The sequence below is a fragment of the Callorhinchus milii genome, unplaced genomic scaffold (assembly GCF_018977255.1).
Source record: "Callorhinchus milii isolate IMCB2004 unplaced genomic scaffold, IMCB_Cmil_1.0 Scaffold16, whole genome shotgun sequence".
NCBI lineage: Eukaryota > Metazoa > Chordata > Chondrichthyes > Chimaeriformes > Callorhinchidae > Callorhinchus > Callorhinchus milii.
In genome coordinates this window covers 10,733,259-10,754,555 of record NW_024704757.1, presented here as the reverse complement: position 1 = coordinate 10,754,555, position 21,297 = coordinate 10,733,259, and the positions used below count along the sequence as shown (strand labels likewise).

The 21,297-nt window shown below is 45.1% G+C and overlaps 3 protein-coding genes across 8 annotated transcripts; 2 read left to right on the top strand and 1 right to left on the bottom strand.

Annotated features, from left to right (window-relative positions):
- The first annotated feature begins 772 nt into the window (after positions 1-772).
- LOC103178742 (small nuclear ribonucleoprotein 13) lies at positions 773-3,555 on the top strand. Its single transcript, XM_007893647.2, has 3 exons — positions 773-936; positions 2,843-2,963; positions 3,107-3,555. Exons 1-3 carry the CDS (start codon positions 934-936, stop codon positions 3,367-3,369), a joined length of 387 nt encoding a protein of 128 aa, XP_007891838.1. The 5' UTR covers positions 773-933; the 3' UTR covers positions 3,370-3,555.
- A 1,091-nt stretch (positions 3,556-4,646) lies between these two features.
- On the bottom strand, positions 4,647-13,077 carry si:ch211-256e16.3 (kelch-like protein 3). 3 transcript variants are annotated; one of them, XM_042340985.1, is made up of 10 exons: positions 12,971-13,077; positions 11,437-11,573; positions 10,440-11,142; positions 9,682-9,868; positions 9,136-9,282; positions 8,195-8,323; positions 7,736-7,912; positions 6,967-7,113; positions 6,411-6,576; positions 4,647-6,248 (listed from the first exon to the last, which is right to left on the bottom strand). In XM_042340985.1, exons 3-10 carry the CDS (start codon positions 11,088-11,090, stop codon positions 6,083-6,085), a joined length of 1,770 nt encoding a protein of 589 aa, XP_042196919.1. In that variant the 5' UTR covers positions 11,091-11,142; positions 11,437-11,573; positions 12,971-13,077; the 3' UTR covers positions 4,647-6,082. The 3 variants fall into 3 exon arrangements, with proteins under 3 accessions (XP_042196919.1, XP_007891830.1, XP_007891836.1); XM_007893639.2 differs by having other exon boundaries at positions 13,007-13,073; XM_007893645.2 differs by having other exon boundaries at positions 11,474-11,573; positions 13,007-13,073.
- Positions 13,078-13,570: 493 nt separating this feature from the next.
- Positions 13,571-21,294, top strand: crym (crystallin, mu). 4 transcript variants are annotated; one of them, XM_042340922.1, is made up of 9 exons: positions 13,571-13,654; positions 13,945-14,235; positions 15,983-16,130; positions 16,764-16,826; positions 17,549-17,650; positions 17,951-18,134; positions 18,456-18,577; positions 19,255-19,339; positions 21,227-21,294. In XM_042340922.1, the coding sequence occupies exons 2-9, from the start codon at positions 14,072-14,074 to the stop codon at positions 21,232-21,234; spliced, it is 876 nt and encodes a 291-aa protein (XP_042196856.1). In that variant the 5' UTR covers positions 13,571-13,654; positions 13,945-14,071; the 3' UTR covers positions 21,235-21,294.
- Positions 21,295-21,297: the final 3 nt, after the last annotated feature.

The following is a 21,297-nucleotide window of genomic DNA, read 5'->3' as shown; positions in this document are numbered from 1 at the left end:
TAAATCCTCCCTCTACAGGCTGCAGATAATCCAGAACTCTGCAGCCCGTGTCCTCTCCCACACCAAACTTTGTAACCCCCATCTCCCCTACTTTCGCCCGACTCCATTGGCTCCCTATCCTTCAGAGGATCCAGTTCAAGATCCTGGTCCTCACATACAAAGCCCTCCAATGGCTTCACCCCACCCTACCTCTGCGACCTCCTAACCCCCTACCAACCCGCCAGTTCCCTCCGCTCAACCAGCTCTGGCCTGCTCCATGTCCCCCAACCCACCCGCCCCACCATTGGCGGGAGAGCCTTCAGCCACTCTGCCCCCAACCTCTGGAATTCCATCCATCCTCCAGTCACTCCGCCTGACCCCCTCCTTAGCCTCCTTTAAGTCCTACCTCAAGACCCTCCTCTTCGACCGTGCCATCGGCCACCCCCCCAGCTCGGGTCTGAAAACGCTGTACTCTGTCCAGCGCCTTGGGACGTCCTCCCGACGTGAAAGGCGCTCTATAAATGGAATCTTGTTGTTGTTGTTAAGCTATCTTCAAAACGTTTCCCAGTGTTAGTTTAAGATCACAGTCAGGTGTTTGCTCAGTTCAGCCTTAAAATGAAAACCTACTCCTGGTTAATTTACAGCCGATCTGCTCGAAGAGAACGAGCGCGCTCTGAGAGCCCCTCCAACGCTAACAGAGGTGCAAAGCCTCCCCTTCTGTTTGTGGGAGGGGCTCGAGGTGTTGCGCCTGACCTGTCCCACCCGGGCAGAGGTGGCGCTGTTGCCGGAGGTCTCGCTGTTGGTCAGTCTGTGCCAGAACCGGCGTGCGTCAGGGCGGGTGAAGCGAGTCCTCCGTGAAGCAGCAGCCGAGAGGACGCGTGCGACAGCCTGAGCGGCAGCGACCACCACCACCACCGCCACCACCACCACCGCCACCTTAACCCGCCTGGAGAGATGGTAGGCCCGGGCGGGAGCAGTGTCTGGAGTGGGGAGGGGGGGAAGGGAAGGCAAGGGGCGGCCTCTTTTCCCCTCAGCCACCACGTGTGTTCGCGGCGGGCGGTGAGGCCGAGGGAGGGAGAGGCCGAGAGGTGGGGGGGGGGGGAGAGAGGAGATGGCTGGAGGAGGGACCCTGGGTGGTGGTGGTGGTGGTGGGAGGGAGGGAGATAGTAGGGCGGCGGAGAGCGAGGGTCATGTCGGCCTGACTAACCAGCGGAGGATTTGGTGCTGAAAGAGGCTCCGGCCCGGGGTTAGGCCTCGGTTACCAGGTAACGGCAGCCCCCCCCCCCCTCCCCCCACACTGGCTGCTGAGGACCTCACTCCCGTGGTGCGGTTGAGAGGGTTCCGGGAGGTTCACGGTGTGACTTCGGGTTTGGCCAAACGGCGGAGAGACGGTAAAAGCACTTGTATTTCCACGTGGTTTGTATCTCGGGGCTCCCGGAAATTCACGGACACTGACGGTCCCCACTCTTCGTGGAAAATAGTCTGAATCATTTGCCCCGGGACTGGTTTCACCGTTGTGGTATTTTGTCGTGAGAAGAAACCGTTCTTCACCCACTGGTTTCGAAGACCTGCTTTTGCTGCTGTTGGGGGGCTCCGCACTCCGGGAAGAGCGGTTACGTGAAACGCGGCGGTAACCGGGGCGAGACCTCGGGCAGGTTTCCTCACTCCACTCCACGCGCCTCACCGCCGTCCCTCCAAAACAAACCAAAACAATCATACATTGGGTCATCTTCAGTCCACGGCTGCCCGCGGGGCGCCGCCGTGCGCGGTTTGGCTGCCGCGTTTCGCCCGCAGGTATACGGTCGATTCACTTTGCGGTCTGTTCCGTGAAGCGCTTTGAGACATCGAGAAGACGTGTAAAGCGCTATATCGAATGCAAGGATTATTATTATTATTATTACAAGTCGAGAGTTTCTCTGAGAGGGAGCATTTTGAGCTGTAGGGCAAGTGGAAACAGCATTTCAAAAGTGTCCATTGAGACCTGGTTGAGACAGACCAAACGTTATTTTACAGTATATTCTGTGAGGCACTTTGAGACGCCTAGAAGACGTGAAAAGACACTATATCAAATGCAATGATATGGGATAATTATAGCAGCTGGCGAGCAGTAATTCAGTCTGTGCTGATTCTGGACTGGGTTGCTAATAAATATGGACACTCAATCCTTATGGTAATGAGGTTGTTGTCATCTCATATTATTTTTGGATGACAATATGCCTTAAAGCGACACTGAAAAAGCCTATACCACATGGTGAAGCAGTGTGTGGATGTTCCAGTACTGTGCTAACGTACAGCATATTTCAAGTTTCCTCTGTTTACTCATGTAATGAGTTCCTAACTTTGTTGCAGTGTAACATTTTCCCGTGGGGAAAAGGGTCATACTCCATGACCTATCTGATGTATCTGGATGTAGGGATACAGAGCAGTAGGGACATTTAGAGGAAAGCTCAAGCATTGTATAAAGGAATCTTGATAATTGGAGATTAAGTCTTTTGACTACTGTAAGACTGTTGGCATCTTTGAATTTATTGTAATGCCTAGAACTAATGTCATTTAACTGGCAATTACTGTGAAACACATAACAGACAACTGAATGTTCTAGGTGCTCAAATGCAAGTGTGAAAGACAATTATTGGTGAAGGATTCTTGATTACAACTTCCAAATTTTAACCTTATGTATAGGCTTTCACACCAATTCTAGTTTAAAGAGGTGTACAGTCGAAGGTCACTATTGTTGAGCTGAATACAACTTCAAATAAGATTCTTTTGTGTTTTTTTTAAAAAAGTAAAATAGCTGAAATAAAATACTGCAGTTGCAGTATTTTTCCTTCTAAATTGTGATAAATTGTTTATCCATCTTTAGACTGAACCAGACGTTAACCCAAAGGCTTATCCCCTTGCGGATGCTCAACTGACGAAGACTATACTGGATCTTGTACAGCAAGCTGCAAGCTACAAACAGCTTCGAAAGGGTGCCAATGAAGGTATGTATTTTACATTTGTTTCAGAACTGGCCTTTAAATAAATATGGAATATTTTGACTAACTGGGAATCTGATTAGATGAATTGTCATTTAGTGGTTCAACTACTGAGTTGCATTCCTAAACTACAATATTTTTCTTTCCAGCCACCAAAACATTGAACAGAGGAATTGCTGAGTTCATAGTGATGGCAGCAGATTCTGAACCATTGGAGATCCTTCTTCACTTGCCTCTTCTGTGTGAAGATAAAAATGTACCTTATGTTTTTGTAAGGTCCAAGCAGGCTCTGGGCCGTGCATGTGGGGTTTCCAGACCTGTCATTGCATCTTCAATAACTGTGAAGGAAGGCTCGCAGCTGAAGCCCCAGATTCAGTCTGTTCAACAATCAATTGAACGGCTGCTGGTTTGAATTGCTCTGATGTTGAGTGGGGTTGATGAAAACCTGACAGGATGTGGCTTCTAATACTCAACCATGTACATTCCACTTTATTTTTAATAACTGCTTTGGAACATAGTACAGTATTGTCTAAATAGGCAAAGTTGCAGTGTATTGTAATTCCTTTTTTGAATAAAGGAAAATTTTGTGTCATGTTAACTGGTGTTTACACAGTTTAAGTGGTTGTTGTCATGTAACTGATATGACTGGTGCATTTGATCAAAATGTTTTCACCTACTCCAGGATTCTTTCTTTTGAGATGCTTTTTCAACTAACCCTAACTGATATTGCTAATATAAAATCAGTGTTATTAAAATGCAATTTCACATCAAAGAAAATACCTAATGTGGCACTGGGAGGAGGGGAAGAGGCTGTGGAGGAAGTTGCAGCTATTATGCCATTGGGGGAGAAGTGAACATGTGCTGCTAAAATTGAATTTAAAGCACTCAACTTCATAGAATCATACAGCACAGAAGGAAGCAATTCGGCCCATCATGTCTGTGCTGGTTTGAGTTGCTCTGATGCTGAGTGGGGTTGATGAAATCCTACCCTGCTCTCTTCCCCCAACCCCTGCAAACTTGTCCTCCCCAAATAATTATCTGATTACTGCTGTCAGATACTTAAATTGATTTCATTTTATACTGGGAGCACTCTTACCTCAAGAGTCCAAAAGATGTAGGGTCAAGCCTCATGCCAGGACTTGGAATCAAACTATGCTGCCGCTCCCAATTCAGTGCTAGGGACATGTTGTATTGGCAGATGTTAAACTGAGATCCCATCTGCCTGTGTCAGTGGATGTGAAACATCCCATTCTCCTAGGGAAGTAAGATTAAATGTTTCTACTGATCTAAAAGTGGTGAGAGTGAATGACCACCTGTTCCTATGTCAGAACAAGCACTCAAGTTACCAGAAAGTTACATGAGAAATGTTGCTGTGCATTGATTGGGACTAGCCTGTTAATGTTATCACACAAAATACAACTTTACTAGTGCTAATCTAAAACAATCAATACAACTGTTGCCATCCCTCCTTGCTGACTCACTCTGCAACCTGAAAGGTGTTTCTATAATTGCAATTTATTGCACTCAAATGTGTTGAATCTCTGAATCTTAACATATTGCATAGCAAGTGGTGAATCATGTAACTGCAATTACGTGAACTCACTTGCAAGTGTGTATGTACAGATGTGAAGACAGTTTCTACAATGAGAGCAAAAGGAGGTTCATAGCACAATAACTAGCAAGTCAAAATGTAATACAAAACCATTTATTATAAATTTAGGTACAATCATTTTACATACAGATTAAAATTTTAACATCTTTATTCACTTATATTTTATAGCAAGTATACAACACACACAATTACAAAACAGTGCATTTATAAACCCACAGGGTTATTCATCTGAAATTAGCTACAAAAGTCTTCATTGCAGAGCCTGTGTAAACCCTGTTCATAAAGCACTCCTAAACTGCCAAAAGTATATTTTACTCGGTTTGGATCTTCATTAATCAGTTTTAAACATTCCATACTCACTTGTTTCACAATTCTAGATTTACACCAAGCATCATTCTGTAAAGTAGATTTCCAACAAAGTGACAAAAGAACCCCTCCACCCACCAAAAAAGAGATTGAAACAATGAAATTAGGGATCATGCAACTGAAAATTAAAAAACTTATTCTAATGTCAGGCATCAGCAGCTTTTAAGAAAAATCTGCCTCTCACTCATATTTGACACAGCAAATCAAAGGGGAAACATGAAAACATTTAACAATTTGATTTGTGACAGTTTATCATGTTCTTAACTGATAAGGCTTTACAAAATTTACAGTACCCCATACTTCAAATTGAGCCAGGAATTTGGGAGCACACTAGGCCACTAGGTGGCTTTGTCTCGTCATTTAGTAGCCCAGTGCAAATCAAATGCTCTCATCCATCATAATCGAAGTGTAAAGGTTTCTACCCCAACCCCCAAGACAGTGGTCAAATTGTCTTGGTTGCCTTCTCTGGGAGAAGTACCACACACACATTCCCAATACATCAGATATTAATTTGCACATTATGGGTACAGAATATTTTAAGATTTTGCCACAGAAGATAATGTCCATGTCAAACAGACAGCAGAGGGACATAATAGGAGGCAAAACTAGCTTTAGTTCAAAATAAAGATGTAAGTGCACAGCAGGTTGATCAGCACCTTAAAGAGAAAACATTAACTTTTCAGGTCAGATTTCACCTCAGAATTTCTGCCAGTTTAGATAGGGTTATACCTGAAATCCAAATCCATTCTTCCTTTTTAGGTGTTGATTGACCTGCTGTTGTATGCTTCAAACATTCACAATTCTCGTTTCCGTTAGTTTTCCCTCACATTGACAATCTGAGGAAGAGACTGAGAGTCCAGCAGTCTCACAAGGGTAGAGATAGTTTGCACCTTTCAAATGGACTTGTGTACCTAAGCTACCTTTTTGTGTAAGTACCACCAGAGTGCCAGCACGTCCGCTATATGAATACTCAACAGAATCATACAACTTAGACTTTAGTTTTATACAGGCAATCCAAACATAAAAAGCCAAAAAGTCAGGGATTCATGTTGGGCTGAGAGAATGTCTGGAAAGTATAAAGCAGGGTCCTTCTGTGCTTGTAAAAATCAAGCTAGCTTACTCCTATACGAAGTACAGATCACGACCGTCAGTTGCGAGCACCTTGTTCAGCTGTAGTACTGTGTTGGCTGGGCCACAGATCTTTCAGTACCTGGATGGAGACGCAACTCAACCAACTTCGGCTAGTGAGCATCTCTCCAAATATCTCCCACTTGCCACTTTCTTCACTGTACCGTTCTATAGTGTCGTGGTATCTGAAAACAGAGATATCGACCAATGAATGTGCAACGACAGAGACTCAAAATATATTGATGAAAGGTAGCATTAGTAAATAGCTTTATTAATCTTTATACTCAGACCATTAGTCTTTTAGGTTAGGGAAAAATGAAAATAGTTTGCCAACAATTTACACCTACCGATCCCATCCTTCCTCTCCTCCTAGTATGTAGATTTTGCCATCTATTACCCCCACACCTGGTCGGTACCGCCGCTCGTTCATAGGAGCACACATTTGCCACGTGTTGGTCTTTGGGTCGTATTGTTCTACTTTGTTGGTGTTCTCAGTGGAAGCATGCCAGCCACCTGTCAGATACCCAACAAACCAGCTCATTCACATGTTCCACCTGTCCTCCAAGCAGTGTCCAGCACAGCCGCCCCCAAACAGTTCATCCAGAACATCCAATCCTCAATCACACCAGCAGAACATAGGACCATTATGGTTCATCTGGCTGGTCCCAAAGTAATACATGTGTATCCAAATGACAATTACCACACAATGCTTCCTCTCAACCACTCACACCTGCTCTTGGCAAACAGCATGACCTGCTGAAACAGGTAACTGATTAATTGTTAACTGAGGCCTTACCTGGGGGGATGTGGGGTGGAGAGGGGGAGACAACTAATTCAATGCTGAGGTCCTGCCAGATCGTGAGATTCCACAGACGATGGGTTACTAAAGATGAATTATCTTACCAATAACATAAATCTTTCCTCTGAGGACGCAGGCAACTGAGCCAGAGCGTGGAATTTGCATTGGTGCCAACTCTGACCAGGAATTCATTTGAGGATTGTACACTTGAAAAAGATCAATGCCATCGCCGTCCTCCAACACAGCTCCACCTGTGAGATCAGATAAATGAGAGAACCCTGCACCAGCTTCAAGAATTTGTAATTCAAATCTGTGATTGTGTTCTGGATGCCTTTCACTCCTCCATCCCAAATTGGTCGAACGATTTATACTGTCTGGCTGCTTTAGAGTTTCCCTTATTTGACCCAACACCTCAACTCTGCTCAATGCAGGCGCCAAAAAGCTACGGTAAATTCAGCAACTTCCATCAGAACATCAATTTGAACATAGAACCTCCTTGTAATCAACCACCCCCTGAATCTCAATTCAGGGCCAACTCACTAAAGTGCGAGATTAACCAAACACACCAATTGACATCAGCTATTGCAGGAGCAAAAGGGATGAATGGACTAAATGGCTGCAGCTTGTATTCACTCATTGCCAGACCAGTTCCTTGGACTGAGGTTCACTATTCAATTGAATCAATTTAAGTCCCGTTTGCCATGCAATTGATGTAGATGTGTAAAGCTCTTGGAAAGGTTTCCCTTTATATGAAAAGGACAATATAAATGCACTTTATTGATTGATGAACCAACATTTTAAACATAAGCAAGTTAACTTTGACCTCTGCCACGAGCTGACATTAGTTATGACTAGGATTAGGAAATCCCTTACCTGCTACGTACAGAAGCCCATCCAGTGCAACCACAGCTGGACTGGTAATTGCCATCTTTATGGGTTTCAGGAAGTGCCACATGTTAGTGTGTGGGCTGTAGCATTCAACAGAATCTAGCCTCGAGGAACCTTCCCACCCACCGACTGCAAAGACAAAGCCATTCAACATTGCAACACCTGGGGGAAGGAAAGAGCCGGCCTTTGTTACACGTGGACAACTAAATCCAGGAAATGTTTGACAATGTTCCCATAGGCCGACGGGTCAAGAGTCAAAGTTGGAAAGGTATTAGTACCTGGTCCCTGGAGCCTCGAACCAGGTACAGCATATTAAGGCTTAAAATTGGGGAATTTTTCTTTACAGAGAAAATTGGGAGAGCTCCAGCACTACTGGGGGTGGGTAGGTGCTGATAATTTTGAGTGCGAGTGGGAGGGAGGGAGAAAATATAAAAAGAGGTGTACCTAGTTCAGAACGAGCCACATTCATCGGTGCCTTCTCATGCCATGTATCAAAACATGGGTCGTATTGCCACAACTCTCGGCTGGCAGAACCATCAGGAAACTCACCGCCAACCACGTAAAGAGTTGAACCTACAGAAGAAAACGAGAAAGTGCTACAGCACAGAAACAGGCCACCTTACCCATCAATTTTCTGTTGGCATTTCTCTTCCTAATCTAATCCAATTCCTCCACTCGCTTTTCATACCAATAATCCCATTTCAAGCATCAACCCAATTCCCTTTCACAATAATCTATGGTCTGCTTTAACTAGTTTGTGGCAGAGAATTCTCTTTGCAAAGATTTTTTTTTCTAACCTCCTGTTTTATTCCTTTATGATCTTACGTTCCCATTAACCAAATACTTGGGGGGAAATACCTATGACCCCCATCTGAACCCTTCATAATGCTGAAGATCTCCATCAGGTCATCACTTAACCTTCTCAGGAAAGGATCAAAGGCTTTAATGCAGAACAGCAATGACACATGAACAGAAAAGACAGTCAAGCTCAAGTTTAAAAGCCTCCAGGAGAAAGCGAACACCAAGAGAGGAGAGATTCTACAGAGTGGAAAAGAATGAGTTGAATAGGAGATGGTGCAACAAGTCTAGATTTTAATAGTGAGGATGAGGAGGGTGTGAGATGGTATATTTGGAACTGGGGGGAGAAAAAAGGAAAGTTAGGAGAAGCCACAGAAGCTCTGAGAAAACCAAAAATAGGGTTGTAGGAGCTGGTGAAGGAATGTGCACTTATGTATTTTTATTCACTGCTCCCTCCTGTAATCCACTCGAGTCTTATGAATGATTCAAAATAAACACTGGTTATAATTGCACATATCACCCTGGAGGCAAGAATGAAGGACAGAAATACTCAGCTCTTCAAACAATCATAACCCCTCGCTTTGTACCTGATGCAACAAGTCCATGCTTACTGACAGCAAAAGGCAGACACGCCAGGCACTTCCACTGATGGGCAACGGGGTCAAAACTTTCCACACTGCGCAGAACCACCTTGTCATCTTCTCCTCCGACTGCCACAATAAGCTCCATTAGACCTTGAGAGAGAAAGTGCTCTATAGAACTCAAGAACGTTAAATCAATAGGAACCACAGAAATGTGCCCCCAGATTTAAATAGAGGGCTACTCATCCCATTGTTAGTGAGACATTGCTGGTGCAGGTTAGCTTCTGCAATGGTTAATTAAGGCACTTAATTTTCTTGATCAACTAATCTCCTTCTATGAAGTGCTTTGAGATATTTCTATTACTTCATAAAAGGTTGTAAGTGGCTGTTGTGGGGTTGATAAAGGAACTGATAGATGACCAAACATTACACATATGATTGTTGATTAATGTAGCCAGGAAAGTTAGATTGGACATCCAGAATTTAGGGGAAAGAATTCATGAATTAATTCAATTCTGACATTTAACCTCCTCCTCCTCGCCTTCTACTCACTGGTGGATTTCCGAGGCCGTGTGCGAGCATTGAAGAGCTCCCCTCGTCGGTCCTGTAATAGGAGGTAATTCTTGGCTTCAGAGATCAGGTGCTGACATGGCAGTGAGTCTTGCACTGCACTCTCGGACTCAACAACATCATGGATGTAGTAAGGGCAGAGCAGAGGCAGGCGAACGTGCTCCAATATCTGAAAGTCAAATTACAAGAATGACATCTGTCAAATTTAGTTACCTTTGGATGCCTCAATCCAACTGCGTTATTAACATTTCTATCTCATGATCTCCGGTCTTAAGTTAAACTCACACCTCCATTGCTACATTTTCCTCTCCCTCAGGCCATGTTTTCTATCCATTTAAAAACTGTGGCTAAAATGAGATTACTGAGACTTCAATAACTCTCACAACTTCTAGCCTTTATTTTATTGCTTCCACTGCTCCCAAACAATCCTACTTCATTCCTTCTGAAATCAAAACAGTAATCTTGTACACTTCCTCCACACTGTGCTGATGTAGAAGGAGTCAGTGCCCCTTCAGTAATGTATGGCACTAGACACCTAAATAAGAGTGACCTCAATGAAACAAACATATCGTCTTGGTGAGAATAGAGAGGTAGATTTCCTGCATCAAAAAGAATACAGTCACTACACTTTACGGAACATTCTGTGAAGTGCTTTGAGATGCCTGAATTACGTGATAAGATACTATATCAAATGCAAGGATTATTATTATAGTGCAGAATGGAAGAATATGCATTATTACCTTTTCAAAGTGCTGTTGTCTGGATTGATCTTTCTTCAGCCAAAGCAATACAGCTTCGAACACAATTTCCTCTCTGGGCACGTTCAACTCGTCGCTGCTGATCAGCTCGGTGAGTTTTTCAGCAGTGAGGGAGAGGAACTCCTCCTGTTTGCACACCACATTGAAATGCTGCAGGATGTAGTCCAAGCTTCGAGCCTGCAGCTCCACACAGGAGTGAGCCTCCGCGAAGCAGTGGATACCCACACAGTTAGTTTCATCCATGTGGTGCTCCAGGAACTTGCAACAGGCTTTGCACACTGGCATGATATCAAGCAGGTTAGCGGCAGCCAGCAAACCCTGGACATTTGCTTTAGTGATGTGGACCTGGCCGGTATAGGCATAGCCTACCAGTCTCCAGATCATCTGGTGCTCCACACCATTGATGGCCACTCGCTCTTGCCGAGACTCCATCAGGTCCGTGGAGAACATGGCCCGGAAGTAGGAACTGAAGGAGGCAAGGACGATACGATGGCATGGAAATTCATTACCATCACAACACAGTATCACGTCGCAGAATGCCTGGTTCTGCCGCAGACTATTCATCCCATCCAAGACCCTGTTGGAATGGTTGGATTCTTTGAACACGTAGTTCTCGCTGTCTACTTGGCTCATGTAGAAACCGGTGCCCTCAATCTCACCACAGCTTCAGCTCACAATGTCTCCCCTTGATGTAAGAACACAAGAGAATACAAATGAAACACTCTAAACCTAGCAAATAAAGGATAGATTGTCAAAACAATTATACAGCAACTTCAATGCCTCAAAGATTAAATTCTACAGGGAATATGGAATTCTCTGCCAAACAAAATGCAGTTGAGACAGAATTAAAAAGGGAATGGATTAGATTTGTAGCATTAACATTACATGGTAGTGGTAGCAAACAATAAAGCTTTTTGGGGTAGGAGAAAAGCTATATTTATTCTATAAAGTTTGTTTAAATAACAGAAATATAGCTAACCAGAGTTAGATTGAAGTAGTGTATGAAATGGCTTTACTTTCAGAGCATGTTTAGCTTCTACTTTTAGATCAGAATCTATGTCAGATCTTCCTCTGGGATAAGTTGAAAGGAGTTGGAATATCCTACTTGCGTCAAACCTGCAACATAAAATGGATAACAGTTGTGGCATCACAGATTCTCCCAACATAAGGACACAGACCAAACACCAGTCATTTTTTAAAAAAACTGAATGAGGAAATCAATTCTTGTTGCTACACAAATAAACTTAAAATACTTGTTGACCGGAGACAACTCGTTTCTTTGTGGTTAAAATAAACTGTGGTGAAAAACCCTGGAAATACCATCATCACCTGTTGCTATCTTTCCCCTTCACCCCACACACACACACACACCCTGTGCCCCTGCAGCTATGTTACAGCAAAGTAATCAGAGCCAGGTATCATCCCAGAGCAGAGGGATGAGGAAATTAGAGAACAAACGTCTCCAAGAATACCATGGAGTCCCTGAGACTTAGCTCTCGTCAACCACACCTAAGATTTTCCAGGATCGGTCAGCAGAAATCTATCCGTCTGGGAAGAGGGTGCACTCCACTCCAGACAAAGAAATGTGTATATATATATATATATATGTGTGTGTGTGTGTGAAACGTCTGTCTGGTGTGGAAAACATCAAACACTATACAGGGAGTTTCAAGATACCCAACTGAAGAGAAACAGTGTCAAGAGTTAAAGACCTTCAAGTGTCCACAGTGACTGGGAGGAGACAAGTGGCTCAACAGCTTATGGCCATAGGCGGTGACTGAGGACACCCACCAAGTGCCCACTGACCAGCACCAAGTGCCCACTGACCAGCACCAGGTGCCCACTGACCAGCACCAGGTGCCCACTGACCAGCACCAGGTGCCCACTGACCAGCACCAGGTGCCCACTGACCAGCACCAGGTGCCCACTGACCAGCACCAGGTGCCCACTGACCAGCACCAGGTGCCCACTGACCAGCACCAGGTGCCCACTGACCAGCACCAGGTGCCCACTGACCAGCACCAGGTGCCCACTGACCAGCACCAGGTGCCCACTGACCAGCACCAGGTGCCCACTGACCAGCACCAGGTGCCCACTGACCAGCTCCAGGTGCCCACTGACCAGCACCAGGTGCCCACTGACCAGCACCAAGTGCCCACTGACCAGCACCAGGTGCCCACTGACCAGCAGCAGGTGCCCACTGACCAGCAGCAGGTGCCCACTGACCAGCACCAGGTGCCCACTGACCAGCACCAGGTGCCCACTGACCAGCACCAGGTGCCCACTGACCAGCACCAGGTGCCCACTGACCAGCACCAGGTGCCCACTGACCAGCACCAGGTGCCCACTGACCAGCACCAGGTGCCCACTGACCAGCACCAGGTGCCCACTGACCAGCACCAGGGCGGCCACACCAACACTACTGAGACCCTCCCGCAGACACGAGCTCAGCAACACCTCTCTCTCTCCCTCTCCCCCCACACACACACACACACACACATATATACACACACACAGTGACCGCTTCTCTCCTGTTCTCCTTCACTCACTCCCAGTCAGCACCGGAACCAGCGATCCCCTCCCACCCCCCGCTGTTCCGTCTCCTTAACCTGTCCCCCCGCCGCACTTCCGCTCCCCCTCCCCCTCTCCTCCACACACACACACACACACACAGACACACACCTCCCCCTCCACACACACACACAGACCCTCCCCCCCCCTCCACACACACACAGACACCTCCCCCCCTCCACACACACACACACACACCTCCCTCCCCCCTCCACACACACACTCCCCACACACACAGACACCTCCCCCCCCTCCACACACACACTCCCCACACACACAGACACCTCCCCCCCCTCCACACACACACACTCCCCACACACACAGACCCTCCCCCCCCCCTCCACACACACACAGACACCTCCCCCCCTCCACACACACACACACACACACCTCCCTCCCCCCTCCACACACACACTCCCCACACACACAGACACCTCCCCCCCCCCACACACACACTCCCCCCACACACACACAGCTCCCCCCCTCCACACACAGACACCTCCCCCCCTCCACACACACACAGACAAACGCACACTTAGAGACAGTTACTTCTCGAGGGGGGGGGGGGGGTCACTGAAATGGGATCAAGAGCAGGAGCCCTTCTCTGCTGCTGCAGCAGAAAGAAAGTAATGAACCAGCTTCCTTGTTTAACCTTTATTTACTATGTTGCATGAAATGACCCCTTGAGAAAGTCCCTCGCCCCCTCCCTCGCCCCCTTCAAGACCCATCTCAAGACCCTCCTCTTCGACCGTGCTTTCCATCTCCCTGATTAGCCCCCTGCCGTCCACCCTCCCCAATCCTGACCCACAGCTCACGTCAGGAGGACGTCCCAAGGCGTTATATAAATGTAATTTTGTTGTTGTTATTGTTGCTCAGAAAGTTTTTGGCAATCAAAACTTTGGTTAAACATTACCAGGAGGTGGAGACTGTAACAAATCAGAGGATTTCAACAAGCGCCACGAGTCGAATGGGAGGCCAGGAATATTATTCAGTACATCTATAGGCAGGAGCAGGTAGGCAGAAGTGCAAAGCTCACTTTAACAATGGCTGATGCACCTATCTTCATTGGGGCAGCTGAGGTGGCTGACTTGCTGCAGTATGGTGCATTGCTGCCGGTGCTGGAGAGAGCGCTGGTTGACTTCAGCAAGCATGACGGTATGGTGGTGCAGCCTGTCCGCAGCACAGTCCCTGTGGATAAGCATAATGGGTAAGGAAGCGATTTGACTACCACACACAACACATTGCAATAAAAGCAATTTGCCTAAACTGCTGCTGCATCAATTAAATAAAGTTCTCATGCCTAAAATCTAGCGTTTTTTAAAAAAAATTCTAAAGGTTTTCTTTGACGGTGTGACAATGGAGCTTGATAAGGGTAAGGCTGTCAATGTATATCTGGATTTCAGTAAGGCCTTTGATACAGTTCCTCTTGAGAGGCTGATAGTGAAAGTAAAGAAAGCGTGAAGCAGTGTAGGTATGTTACAATGAATACGTAATTGGTTGACCAACAAAACCCAGAGGGTGGTAGTACAGAGAATGTCATCAGACCAGGAAAATGTTACCAGTGGAGTTCTGTTTTGGGACCTCTTTTGTTTAATATATTTATAAATCACCTGGAACTAGGAATCGCAAGCACAGTGGCTAAGTTTGCAGATGACACCAAGCTAGTGAAGGTGGTAGATTGCGAAGCTGAACAAGATATGTTCAAATCTTCCTGTAACCTATTTGAGAATTGTGCAGATCAGTGGCAGATGGAATTCAGTGTGGAGAAATGTAAAGTACTTCACATGGGGACAAAAAAATCCTGGAAGGGACTATTATTTGAATGGTAGGAAAATAATTTGTATGGAAAATAAAAAGGATCTGGGAGTAAATAATAAATTGAAGGTCTCCCAACAATGCTCTGTGGCAGTGAGTAAAGCAAACTAGATGAGATGTATCAAAAGATCAATAGCAAGCCGAAATAGTGGGGTAATCCTGCCACTGTATAAATCATTGGTGAGACCATACTTAGAGTATCTGGTCACCACAGTACAAAAAGGATATTGGAGAAATTGAGAAAATACAGAGGAGGGGAACCAAAATGATTGAGGGAATGGAAGGACTGGACTATGAGGAGCAACTAAGTAAATTGGGCATGTTCACGCTGGAAAAGAGAAGATTGAGAGGAGGCATGATTGCTGTCTTTAAGATTCTAAATGGGCAACACAATATAGATTGTGACCGGCTGGCACGAGCCAATCGGGAGGGCCTCGCTCTTGCTGACGTTCAGTTGGAGAAAGTTGTCCCTTGTTCAGGACTTGATGTCGAAAGCGAGTCGGTCAAGACGCCAGTAACCCTGGAGTTGATGGTGGAGGCAGAGAGATAGAGTTGGGTGTCATCCGCATACATGTGGAAGGCGAACTAGATGGACCTTGGTCTTTTCTCGTCTAGCATTTCTTATGTTATGTTGTTATGTTAAGTTGTTGTTTCAAATTTGGCAATTTTTGGGTGTGACAAACTGGCCAGGCAGTGAGTAAATGTACATGTGTGTGGGGGGTGAGGTTCATCGCTTCAGTTCTGTTTACTGTTAAAAAATCATTATGCAATCCTTAATAAGTAACAAATTGCTCAAAATCATAAACCACAGAGAGTTTTTAAAAAAATGAACAGTAGAAGCTTGTGGTGGTTTGGTTTGGATTGAGAAGTTTGCTGAGCTGTTGTGTGGTCAGTTTGAGAAGTCTTGGAGACGTGATAAGGCCCTTTATCAAATGGAAGGATTATTAATATTATTACCATTAATATAAAACTGAGCTTGACACACTAAAAAGTCCCAGTTTTATTCCTGCTCGTTTTCTCCAGTGGCTTCTTCTTTTGCTCCTGCACGATCGCCTACGGCTCTATCCTTAATTCGTTTTATGATACCCTCACAACAATGCTGAATGTTCTACTTACAGGATCCTATTTACTCTTTACAGGTTCCTTGGAGTGATGCCGGCCTACATGACTGAATCTGACACCTTAGCCACAAAGATTGTGCGGTTTTATCATCAGACGGCTTTTGGGACCTCCTCTCATCAGGCAACTGTGCTGCTGTTCAACCCGAGTGATGGCAGCTTGAGAGCTGTAGGTCGTGTTAGTGCACAGTACGAACACCTTACACTGCTCCAGGGTCAACTGTCATGAGCTTGATGTGGTTATTCCCCACTCCCCCAAACTCCAGCAGTACCCCAACAACAACTTGCATTTATATTGTGCCCTTCACTCGAGATAGCATCTTGGAGCACTGAAACACACACTCTAGAGTGTCCAAGCCTTGGCTCTTGCCAACTTGTGCCTAGTCGTTTCTGGAATTGGGGGAAAGAAGTCTTTGTCCCTCCAGGGAGTGAATAAGCATTCCATTCCATTTACACTATGATTGACGTTCATATAAGGAAATCGCAGTCTGATTTGGATATTCCTTCTAAACCACGCTGGTGTGTTGTTATAATAATAATAATAATCCTTGCATTTGATATAGCGCTTTTCATGTCGGGAGGAGTCCCAAAGCGCTTCACAGAACACACTAAAGTGAATTGACTGTATATTTGTCGGCGAAAGTGGCAGCCAATTGCGCACAGCAATGTCCCACAAACAGTCGTAGATTGAAAATGACCAATTATTTATTATTATTTTTGGTTTTTGGAGGGATTTTTGTATGTGAACGACACTCAGCTGAGCAAAAACAAAACTAGTCCGAACCTTTTTGTGTATGTCTAGATCATGGATGGAACGGTCATCACGGAAATGAGGACTGCAGCAGTTTCTGCCATAGCAACCAAGGTAACCGGTCGCACAATATCACAATATTACTTGTGTAGTTTACACTTTGGTTATCTACTTCTTTGAATAAACAAATAAATGGGATATAATATTCCCTCAGGGTAAACCTTCCATTAGGTTGGGTCTGCAGGAGGCATACACTGTTGTTTGTATTGTCACAGTGTGTTGCTCCTGATGATGAATTGCCCATCACAAGCTTCAATTATTTGGTTCACTTATTTGTGATAGTCTGTGTTTCTCTCCTCTGTGACTCGTACTGCGGTAACATCCAAAGCTATCCTCCAGGCCTCACACAAGTAACCAGAATTTATATCTGAGCTTCAATACTGAGAGGGTGTGTGACTGCAGGGGAGATGGGGGAGGTTCTGCCAGTCAAACCCAAACCCCTTTTATCCTCGATCCCCCTCCCCGCCAACACACACATCACTGGATAATCAGGGAAGCTCCTGGCTCATTTTTCTCCTCCCTAGTGCAGTGATGCGAGGCCCAATTGTAGCGCTGACTGCTGTCCTGGCTGGAATTAGTAACTTAGCTCATAACAGGATATGAACAGGGAACTCTCTAGATCTCTATGATGACGGACGTCTCAGTTTCCATCAAAGTAAAAGCTTGCCCCAAGCTCGCCATCAGACAGGAACACTGAATTAGCGTGTTCAGCACTTGGTTGCTGTGGGTTCAGTTGTGGTTTAGCATTTCAGACTTGTTCCATTTTTTACATTCAGTACCTGAAGCCCGACAGACTGGAGACGTTGTGTATTCTGGGTAGTGGAGCACAGGCCATCAGTCACTACAACATCTTCACTCAAATGTTCCCCTTCAAGCAGGTACCTTCTATACGTCTCCTCATGCTTTACTGTTAATGTGTGAGGGGAAAGCTTATTCTTTACTAGTCCAGTAGTGCTACAGTTGAGTGCCGCGGCAGCAACACGGTACATTAACAGCATCAGTTACATGTGAGGATCCATGTCTGTGAGTGTGTTGGTGTGGGTCTGGAGGTGTATTTTTTTTTTTTGGGGGGGGGGGATTGTGTGTGTGTGTGTGTGTGTGTGTGGGAGGGAGGGAGGGAGGGGTGGGGGTTGTCACTGCTATTTCACCCTGACGTGCTGTGGGTTGGTGCAACGCAGGTGCGAGTGTGGAGCCGGAGTAGAGAATCCGCCGAGAGGTTTGCTGGGCAGGTTCAGGGGCAGGTGCAGGTGTGTACCTCAGCACGAGAAGCTGTGCTTGGGGCTGATGTTGTGATCACGGTCACCATGGCATCAGAGCCAGTCCTTTTCGGAGAATGGGTGAAGCCAGGAGCCCATGTTAATGGTGAGCACAATTGGCCGATGCGTAATTATGAAGCATTAATAATTCCCATTCTTTCACGGAACGTACTTTCACAGGTTCCCGATCAGCCATCCCACAGATAAATTAGTCATTGACCTCTGGGCTGATGCAAAATAGTTGTCATATTTGCCTACTTTAGAAGTTACTACACTTGACCGTAATTACTGGAAAGTGCTTCAAGACATTTCATTGTTGAGGTGCTATCAAATGCAAGTTCCTTAAGTTAGAATCTGGTAACTTGAAATCTTTTGAGATGAACACCTCCTTGGTTTGTATAGCGCTTGGGTTTGTATTTCCTTCCAGCCGTAGGGGCATGCCGGCCAGAATGGAGGGAAATGGATGATGCTCTGATGAAGAATGCTGTGCTGTATGTAGACAGCAAAGAGGCTGCATTGATGGAGTCGGGAGATGTCATACTCTCTGGGGTAATAACGCTTTGTTCTTGTGTTTGTGGTCTTGCAAATCAGTGAATGTTTTCTTTAATTCTCAAACCTATGTTTGGCTTTGCTTTGTTTCAGAAAATTGGTCCGATTGTGGTCAATGATAATTTTTCTCCCTCCAGTCTTCTCCCCTCTTGGTCTCTTGACTCATACTGGGGGCTGGTTACCTTACCCCCAAGCAAACATTCTGCATATGTGAGCCAAGACAGTGAGTGTCGGAAAGTTTCTGATGGTGGGAGTTGCACAGCCAAGCCCAATCCTCTTCTCACTTGGCATCCACACACTCACCACTCCAGCAGGGATCTTTCTTTCTCTGCACACGGAACACCCCCCCCCCCCCCACCCCCCCACCACCTTCCCCTGATCCCAAAGCACAGAAACCAGATCAGGAGCTGAGAGCAGGGAGGAAGTCAGAAAATATACTACATTTTAAAACAAAAATTAAGATGGAGTCTAATGTTATGCCTGTTATGTTAAATGAGAGCTTTGAGTGAATCCAGGGATTGAATTGCCACAGCAGTCTTGTTAGACTTGACCACAGCACTGAATTCCCACAGTAAAAATGTACTAATTGAAGGTAATCGCTAAACAGCTTCTCGCAGAAATACATGGAACAAATATCATGCCTTAGCTCAAAGCCCTTTCTCTGTGGTTGCTTCCAGGCTGATATATTTGCAGAACTGGGAGAAGTGGTGAAAGGAACCAGACCTGCCCTGTGTGAGAAAACCACACTTTTCAAATCACTGGGTAAGAACAAGCAGGAAGCCTACACAATGCCCTCCATTCAGTTCTGCACCGCTTCATGCCTCTTTCCTTTCAGTACACACTGTTTAATTGAGTCTAAACAAAAATTACTTTGGACCAGTCTAATTCACTTAGCTCATCATTTTAGCAGAAACTGAAAGAACGGATGTTAAGATAACAAGAGTTATGAAAATTGAAAAGCAACCTTAATCTCCAGCCTCCTGTCCTCGCTACCATTCTCTCAGACTTCCCAAACCACCTAAACCACACTGCCCAAAATTATAGTATATGCTGTGATGATTATCACAGGGCAGCCAGTGTTGCACCCACAAAATACACAGTGAATCCAATTTACAGTCCATCCTGTGAAGCGCTTTGAGACATCTCACTGATGCAATAATGCACTGTATTAAATGCAAGGATTATTATTATTATAGATAACCTGTTATTTATTATAACCTGTTAATGACAGGTTTGGGACTGAATCTCCCCTTCCCTCCAACGTAGAGAATGGTTTGAGACTTTCGGCCTGGTTTTTCAGGGAGCGGGAATCCCAAAGGGGGTTGTTTCAGGACGCCTGCCGATACTCCTAACATTTACATTTTGAGTCTGAAATCCTGTGGGACCGATCTTCAATCCCAAACCTTATAAGGACCTGTTTTAACCACATCTTTTATCCTTGAAATAATTGTCACATCACATAACAGACAAATACAATTGGTCACTCACTTCATGGCTTTTGTTTGACGCTGCTGTATGAAAAATTGGCTGCTGCATTCATGCCCACAAAATACAACTACTTTTTACAGTAAGAAGCTTCATGTGAGCTCTCTGAGAAATCCTCTTGACGTAAAAAACACTTAGTCTTAGATTCATTATCTCATACCACATGGTACTTTTCACCCATAAATCACTATTGAGATGCAGATCCACATTTGTAAAATGTTTGTGGCACTCTTGCACACTTGACAGGTGTGATATAAATGTTTTAAACCAGCAAGTGTCACAGCTGAGACCTCACTCCTGGATGTGTAAAGGAGTGTGTAAACCGGGACAGTGATTAACACACTGATCTTTACCTCTCAAACCTGGGCTCCAATCCAGCCCTGATAGATGGGATGAAAGCCTCCTTTGTCTGTTGGCTGTAAACATTCTCTGCATAATGAGTTTGGGTCAGTTTTAACCCAGTTCCCAGTTAATGTTGGCTCACATCACAAAACTGCCTTTAAATGTCCAATCTTACTCAAGAGGCTTTAGGGGTTACCATTTTCAGGCTGTGGGTGAGATAGGTTATTGCGACTCTGTAGAGGAAGCTTTACTGCATAACTAACCTGTGCTGGATGGGACAGTGTAGAGGGACCTTGACTTTGTAACTAATCCGGGCTTTACCTGACCTAGGAATGACACTAGTATTGGGGTTTTTTGCTCGGTGGATGAGTGGGTGGGTGATGATGGCGGACTGGTCAGTGACAATGAGCTTGAATGATGTGCTTGATTCTTCCAGGAATGGCTGTTGAGGATGCAGCTACCGCTAAGCTGGTATTTGATTGCTGGCTAGCCAAAAAGAAGCCAAAATTGTAACATCAAATACAACGATCATTTGAAGAATAAAATTCACCTCATCCTAATCATCCATGAAAACAAGTTATTTGTATAACTCCTTTTGTGTGGGGTTTGTAACAGACACCGATCCTCCTCTATGATCTAGGCTTGTTCTCATCCTTATTGTCTTCAAGCTCACCTGAGCCTTGCACTGTCTGAAACACGGTTGGTTTATTGGGAGTTATCCTCTTCCTTGTCTTGTGCATTAATGAAACTAAAAATCAGATCATTGGTCAGAAATTTTAAAAAAAATAAAAACTTTTTTTGATAAAATTTGTGTTTCTCAAGGTGTGTGAAGTATATCCAAAGATCCCAAGACATAGCCTATTGTGCAATCATTTGGAAGCAGAGAGTAAATA

Bases quoted from the DNA above. Each gene is read 5' to 3' on its own strand.
- LOC103178742 (XM_007893647.2), top strand. The intron at 2,964-3,106 runs GTATGTATTTTA...TTTTCTTTCCAG, and splicing joins TCGAAAGGGTGCCAATGAAG to CCACCAAAACATTGAACAGA.
- si:ch211-256e16.3 (XM_042340985.1), bottom strand. From the start codon at position 11,090: ATGAGCCAAGTAGACAGCGAGAACTACGTGTTCAAAGAATCCAACCAT. The intron at 8,324-9,135 runs GTACAAAGCGAG...TTTCTTCTGTAG, and splicing joins GCATGGACTTGTTGCATCAG to GTTCAACTCTTTACGTGGTT. The intron at 6,249-6,410 runs GTAGGTGTAAAT...CTCTGTTTTCAG, and splicing joins GGAGAGGAAGGATGGGATCG to ATACCACGACACTATAGAAC.
- crym (XM_042340921.1), top strand. From the start codon at position 14,072: ATGGCTGATGCACCTATCTTCATTGGGGCAGCTGAGGTGGCTGACTTG. The intron at 14,236-15,982 runs GTAAGGAAGCGA...TACTCTTTACAG, and splicing joins CCTGTGGATAAGCATAATGG to GTTCCTTGGAGTGATGCCGG. The intron at 18,578-19,254 runs GTAATAACGCTT...GGTTGCTTCCAG, and splicing joins GAGATGTCATACTCTCTGGG to GCTGATATATTTGCAGAACT.